This window comes from Colobus angolensis, unplaced genomic scaffold (genome assembly GCF_000951035.1).
Source record: "Colobus angolensis palliatus isolate OR3802 unplaced genomic scaffold, Cang.pa_1.0 Scaffold221, whole genome shotgun sequence".
Lineage (NCBI taxonomy): Eukaryota > Metazoa > Chordata > Mammalia > Primates > Cercopithecidae > Colobus > Colobus angolensis.
The window spans coordinates 3,533,141-3,540,640 of record NW_012115389.1 but is presented as its reverse complement, the minus strand read 5'-3'; the positions used below and the strand labels follow the sequence as shown (position 1 = coordinate 3,540,640).

General features: G+C 47.1%; 1 protein-coding gene across 3 annotated transcripts in view; it reads left to right on the top strand.

Annotated features, from left to right (window-relative positions):
- The window catches only part of AKAP12 (A kinase (PRKA) anchor protein 12), a 122,224-nt gene that overhangs the window by 110,173 nt on the left and 4,551 nt on the right, over positions 1-7,500 (top strand). For all 3 annotated transcript variants that reach the window (XM_011943775.1, XM_011943773.1, XM_011943776.1), the window contains one exon: positions 2,000-7,044. In XM_011943775.1, coding sequence (XP_011799165.1) covers positions 2,000-7,032 — 5,033 coding nt within the window. In that variant the 3' untranslated portion in view covers positions 7,033-7,044. The remainder of the gene's footprint in view (positions 1-1,999; positions 7,045-7,500) is intronic.

Here is a 7,500-nt window from a genome sequence, read left to right as displayed (position 1 = left end):
ATCATCCTCCCCACCCCCCACCAACCTATTTGAAAGTTACTTGCAGACAATCCTTTTGTGTTTCTGCTGGATTTTCATTCTTCTGTGACATTGGCATTTCAGGCCAGGCTAGTTGTTTTGCAGAACGTCCTTCATTGTGGATTTGTCTGGTTGTGTCGTTGTGATTAGATGCCGTTCAACCTTTTGGTCAGGATGCCATATAGAGAAATTCTTGGCCTTCTTAGTGCCTCACACCAGGAAGCACAATGACATCTGTCCCGTTACTGAGGATGTTAAATGCGATCACTTGGTTAAGGTGGTGCCTGCAGATTTCTCCATTGTCAAGGTCATTTTTTTGAAATTAAGTAATCTGTATGTTGGTACTCTGAATGTATGTTTCCTGACCCGATGGTTTTAGCAGTTCATGATCCTTGACTGAATGAGTTATTAAAATGGTGTCTGTAAATCATAATTTTCTAAATCTAAAATTCTAACAATAATGACTTGGAGGATCAAAATGGAAGTTATATCTATATTTATTGACATTTTTTTTTCGCTAAAGAAGTGCTCCCTTTTCCTCATTTACCTGTTTTAGTATCACTCTTGATTCATGGATTCTTTTTTTATTCAATGTGTTTTAACCCATCAGTGTCATTATTCTCTTTCTTTTTCTTTTTCACGTCAGACAAGTAATGTGCCATCGTGATAACAATGCACACAATGCAATGAACACCCAATCGTCACTCTCGTAAACTACAAAGGATCCATTATTCTTTTCTATGCTTCAAAGTTTGGACATTGGGAGCCCCGTCAAGCCAGTTCTTGTGTCCTTTCGACACCTCCATCAGCTTTTGAGCACAACAAAATATTCTTCATATGTCCTCTGACCCAGCCTGTAGTTTCTCTAAAGAGCTCTGCTCCCTTTTGGGGACCTGTTGAGGTCGAACTTAGTTACCACATAGAATGTCCCCTTCTTTAGATTGGTGTAGATACTTGTTTGTTCTTTCGCTTGTTCTTGAAACCCTATATTTCCTATTAAGTGGGAAGTTATATCTAAAACTTGATGGAGTCTTCTTTAAAATGTGGGTGTGATGTGGGATTCCATCTTACGTTTCTACAGAAGATACAGTATGGTTGACTCACTCTTAGGGGTACCGTGGCTACTTATGTGGAACTAATTTTTTTATAGTTAAGTTTGTCAACTTTCTCTTTAACAGGCAACAGAAAGAGCCGATAATTCTCTTTGAACCTGAATTTTTAAAGGTCACTGGAAAGAAGTAGGCATTAATCTATTAAGATTTACAAATCTCCGTAAGATCTCACTTTATCCTTGAATTACCTGGCATTAAAGAAAGTATTAATTGGTTATGTATTAAAAATATTTAATTTTCGCAGGGCGCTGTGGCTCACGCCTGTAATCCCAGCACTTTGGGAGGCCAAGGTGGCCGGATCACTTGAAGTCAGGAGCTCGAGAACAGCCTGGCCAACATGGTGAAACCCTGCCTCTACTAAAAATACAAAAATCAGCCAGGCATGGTGAAAGACGCCTGTAATCCCAGCTACTTGGGAGGCTGAGGCAGGAGAATCACTTGAACCATCACACCACTGCACTCCAGCCTGGGCGACAGAGCGAGATTCTGTCTCAAAAAAAAAAAAAAAAATTTTCTTGGGCTGGGCACTGTAGCTCATACCTGTAATCCCAACGCTTTGAGAAGCTGAGGCAAGAGGATCACTCAAGCCCAGCAGTTGGAGACCAGCCTGGACGACATAGTGAGATCTCCTCTGTACAGAAAATAAAAAACTTAGCTGGACGTGATGGCATGTGCCTGTAGTCGTAGCTACTCAGGGACACTGAGGTGGGAGGATTCCTTGAGCCTAGGGGGTTGAGGCTGCAGTGAGCCAAGACCACACCACTGCACTCCAGCTGGGGCAAGAGAGTGAGGCCCTGTCTGAGAAAAACCATTTTCTCGAATTGTAATCACCTTTTCTCTTCTCCCCACCCCCCCCTTTTTGTTAATAGTTGGACAGAGAGACTCTGAAGATGTGAGCGAAAGAGACTCCGATAAGGAGATGGCTGCTAAATCAGCGGTTGTTCAAGACGTCACAGAAGATGGGCAGGAGGAGACACCTGAAATAATCGAACAGATTCCTTCTTCAGAAAGCAATTTAGAAGAGCTAACACAACCCACTGAGTCCCAGGCTAATGATATTGGATTTAAGAAGGTGTTTAAGTTTGTTGGCTTTAAATTCACTGTGAAAAAGGATAAAACAGAGAAGCCTGACACTGTCCAGCTACTCACTGTGAAAAAAGATGAAGGAGAAGGAGCAGCAGGGGCTGGCGACCACCAGGACCCCAGCCTTGGGGCTGGAGAAGCAGCATCCAAAGAAAGCGAACTCAAACAATCTACAGAGAAACCCGAAGAGACCCTGAAGCACGAGCAAAGCCACGCGGAAATTTCTCCTCCAGCCGAATCTAGCCAAGCAATGGTGGAGGAATGCAAAGAGGAAGGAGAAGAGAAACAAGAAAAAGAACCCAGCAAGTCTGCAGAATCTCCAACTAGTCACGTGACCAGTGACACGGGATCGACCTTCAAAAAATTCTTCACTCAAGGTTGGGCTGGCTGGCGAAAAAAGACCAGTTTCAGGAAGCCAAAGGAGGATGAAGTGGAAGCTTCAGAGAAGAAAAAGGAACAAGAGCCAGAAAAAGTTGACACAGAAGAAAACGGAAAGGCAGAGGCCGACTCCGAGAAACTGACCGCCTCCGAGCAAGCCCACCCACAGGAGCCAGTGGAAAGTGCCCAGGAGCCCCGGTTATCAGCTGAATATGAGAAAGTCGAGCTGCCCTCGGAGGAGCAAGTCAGTGGCTCGCAGGGACCTTCTGAAGAGAAACCCGCTCCATTGGCGACAGAAGTGTTTGATGAGAAAATAGAAGTCCACCAAGAAGAGGTTGTAGCCGAAGTGCACGTCAGCACCGTGGAGGAGAGAACTGAGCAGAAAATGGAGGTGGAAGAAACAGCAGGGTCTGTGCCAGCTGAAGAATTGGTTGAAATGAATGCAGAACCTCAGGAAGCCGAACCTGCCAAGGAGCTGGTGAAGCTCAAAGAAACGTGTGTTTCCGGAGAGGACACTACACAGGGAGCTGACCTCAGTCCTGATGAGAAGGTGCTGTCAAAACCCGCCGAAGGCGTTGTGAGTGAAGTGGAAATGCTGTCATCACAGGAGAGAACGAAGGTGCAGGGAAGTCCACTAAAGAAGCTTTTTACCAGCACTGGCTTAAAAAAGCTTTCTGGAAAGAAACAGAAAGGGAAAAGAGGAGGAGGAGATGAGGAATCAGGGGAGCACACTCAGGTTCCAGCCGATTCTCCGGACAGCCACGAGGAGCAAAAAGGCGAGAGCTCTGCCTCCTCCCCAGAGGAGCCCGAGGAGATCACGTGTCTGGAGAAGGGCTTAGCTGAGGTGCAGCAGGATGGGGAAGCTGAAGAAGGAGCTACTTCCGATGGAGAGAAAAAAAGAGAAGGTGTCACTCCCTGGGCATCGTTCAAAAAGATGGTGACGCCCAAGAAGCGTGTTAGACGGCCTTCGGAAAGTGATAAAGAAGATGAGCTGGACAAGGTCAAGAGCGCTACCTTGTCTTCCACCGAGAGCGCAGCCTCTGAAATGCAAGAAGAAATGAAAGGGAGCGTGGAAGAGCCAAAGCCGGAAGAACCGAAGCGCAAGGTGGATACCTCAGTATCTTGGGAAGCTTTAATTTGTGTGGGATCATCCAAGAAAAGAGCAAGGAAAGGCTCCTCTTCTGATGAGGAAGGGGGACCAAAAACAATGGGAGGAGACAACCAGAAAGCCGATGAGGCCGGAAAAGACAAAGAGACGGGAACAGATGGGATCTTTGCTGGTTCCCAAGAACATGATCCAGGGCAGGGAAGTTCCTCCCCTGAGCAAGCTGGAAGCCCTACCGAAGGGGAAGGCGTTTCCACCTGGGAGTCATTTAAAAGGTTAGTCACACCAAGAAAAAAATCGAAGTCCAAGCTGGAAGAGAAGAGCGAAGACTCCATAGCTGGGTCTGGTGTAGAACATTCCACTCCAGATGCTGAACCCGGGAAAGAAGAATCTTGGGTCTCAATCAAGAAGTTTATTCCTGGACGAAGGAAGAAAAGGCCAGATGGGAAACAAGAACCAGCCCCCGTTGAAGACGCAGGGCCAGCAGGGGCCAACGAAGATGACTCTGATGTCCCGGCTGTGGTCCCTCTTTCTGAGTATGATGCTGTAGAAAGGGAGAAAATGGAGGCGCAGCAAGCCCAAGAGAGCGCAGAGCAGCCTGAGCAGAAGGCAGCCGCTGAGGTGTCCAAGGAGCTCAGCGAGAGTCAGGGTCATACAATGGCGGCGGCTGTCGTTGACGGGATAAGGGCAGCTACCATTATTGAAGAAAGGTCTCCTTCTTGGATATCTGCTTCAGTGACGGAACCTCTTGAACAAGGAGAAGCTGAAGCCACACCGTTAACTGGGGAGGTACTGGAAAGAGAAGTAATTGCAGAAGAAGAAACCCCCATGGTTGCCGAACCTCTGCCAGAGAACAGAGAGACCCGGGGCGACTCAGTCATTAGCGAGGCGGAATTGACCCCCGAAGCTGTGACAGCTGCAGAAACTGCAGGGCCACTGGGTGCCGAAGAAGGAACCGAAGCATCTGCTGCTGAAGAGACCACAGAAATGGTGTCAGCAGTCTCCCAGTTAACAGACTCCCCAGACACCACGGAGGAGGCCACTCCGGTGCAGGAGGTGGAAGGTGGCGTACCTGACATAGAAGAGCAAGAGAGGAGGACTCAAGAGGTCCTCCTGGCAGTGGCAGAAAAAGTGAAAGAGGAATCCCTGCTGCCTGGCACCAGTGGGTCAGAAGATGCACTCCAGCCTGTGCAGAGAGCAGAGGCAGAAAGACCAGAAGAGGATGCTGAAGCGCCGGGTCTGAAGAAAGAGACGGATGTAGTGTTGAAAGTAGATGCTCAGGAGGCAAAAACTGAGCCTTTTACACAAGGGAAGGTGATGCGGCAGACCACCCCAGAAAGCTTTGAAAAAGCTCCTCAAGTCCCAGAGAGCACAGAGTCCAGTGAGCTTGTAACCACTTGTCAAGCCGAAACCTTAGCTGGGGTAAAATCACAGGAGATGGTGATGGAACAGGCTATCCCCCCTGACTCGGCGGAAACCCCTACAGACAGTGAGACCGATGGAAGCACCCCCGTAGCAGACTTTGACACGCCAGGCACAACCCAGAAAGACAAGACTGTGGAAATCCATGAGGAGAATGAGGTCGCATCTGGTACCCAGTCAGGGGGCACAGAAGCAGAGGCAGTTCCTGCACAGAAAGAGAGGCCTCCAGCACCTTCCAGTTTTGTGTTCCAGGAAGAAACTAAAGAACAATCAAAGATGGAAGACACTCTACAGCATACAGATAAAGGGGTGCCGGTGGAAACTCTACCCATTCTGTCAAAAACTGAGGGGACTCAAGAGGCTGGCCAGTTTGCTGATGAGAAAACCGAAGATGTACCATTTGTCGAAGGACTTGAGGGGTCTGTAGACACAGCCATAACAGTCAGTCAGGAAAAGGTCACTGAAGTTGCCCTTAAAGCTGAAGGGACAGAAGAAGCTGAATGTAAAAAGGATGATGCCCTTGAACTGCAGAGTCACGCTCAGTCCGCTCCATCCCCCGTGGAGAGAGAGATGGTAATTCAAGTCGAAAGGGAGAAAATGGAAGCAGAGTCGACCCATGTGAATGAAGAGAAACTTGAGCACGAAACAGCTGTTACCGTATCTGAAGAGGTCAGTAAGCAACTCCTCCAGACAGTGAATGTGCCCATCATAGATGGGGCAAAGGAAGTCAGCAGTTTGGAAGGAAGCCCTCCTCCCTGCCGAGGTCAAGAGGAGGCAGCATGCGCCAAAATTCAAGTTCAGAGCTCGGAGGCATCATTCACTCTAACGGCTGCTGCAGAGGAGGAAAAGGTCTTAGGAGAAACTGTCAACATTTTAGAAACAGGTGAAACGTTGGAGCCTACAGGTGCACATTTAGTTCTGGAAGAGAAATGCTCTGAAAAAAATGAAGATTTTGCCGCTCATCCAGGGGAAGATGCTGTGCCCACAGGGCCCAAGTGTCAGGCAAAATTGACACCAGTGATAGTATCTGCGACTACTGAAAAAGGCTTAAGTTCCGACCTGGAAGGAGAGAAAACCACATCACTGGAGTGGAAGTCAGATGAAGTCAATGAGCAGGTTGCTTGCCAGGAGGTCAAAGTGAGTGTAGCAATTGAGGAGGATTTAGAGCCTGAAAATGGGATTTTGGAACTTGAGACCAAAAGCAGTAAACTTGTCCAAAACATCATTCAGACAGCCGTTGACCAGTTTGTACGTACAGAAGAAACAGCCACCGAAATGTTGACGTCTGAGTTACAGACACAAGCTCACATGATAAAAGCTGACAACCAGGACACTGGGCAGGAAACAGAGAAAGGAGGAGAGGAACCTCAGGCCTCTGCACAGGAGGAAACACAAATTGCTTCAGCCAAAGAGGAGTCAGAGTCAACCGCAGTGGGACAAGCACATTCTGATATTTCCAAAGATATGAGTGAAGCCTCAGAGAAGACCATGACTGTTGAGGTAGAAGATTCCACTGTAAATGATCAGCAGCTGGAAGAGGTCGTCCTCCCATCCGAGCAAGAGGGAGATGGAGCTGGAACAAAGTCTATGCCAGAAGATGATGCTCATGCCTTGTTAGTGGAAAGAATAGAGAAGTCACTAGTTGAACCAAAAGAAGATGAAAAAGGTGATGATGTCGATGACCCTGAAAACCAGAACTCAGCCCTGGTTGATACTGATGCCTCAGAAGGCTTAACCAAAGAGTCCCCAGATACAAATGGACCAAAACAAAAAGAGAAGGAAGATGCCCAGGAAGTAGAATTTCAGGAAGGAAAAGTGCACAGTGAATCAGATAAAGCGATCACAACCCAAGCACAGGAGGAGTTACAGAAACAAGAGAGAGAATCTGCAAAGTCAGAACTTACAGAATCTTAAAACGTCATGCAGGTAAGCTTCCTTTTCTTCTAATAATTTTTCTCTTTTATGCCAATAGATGGCAAATTTGTCATATAAGGAATCGGGAGCAAATAATTATGCCTTCATGTAGAACCTTCAGTTGAGGAAAATAACTATCAACTAGATTCAAAGATATAGGATAGTTTCATAGTTTTTGGTCATTGAAATGCCATTTAGTCTTATCAATATTATGAAAAGAATGGCCTCGTTTTACCCCCTAATGTGACTGCTTTAGAAGAAAGTAAAAGGGCACGTGTGTGTGCACATGTGCGTGTTTGACCCAAAGGCATAAGAAATACATTGTGTTCACTCAACTAACTTGTTGAATTTTTAAAAAAATAACTAATGCCCCCAATAACTGGGCGCGGTGGCTCATGCCTGTAATCCCAGCACTTTGGGAGGCCGAGGCAGGTGGATCACCTGAGGTCAGGAGTTCAAGACCAGCCT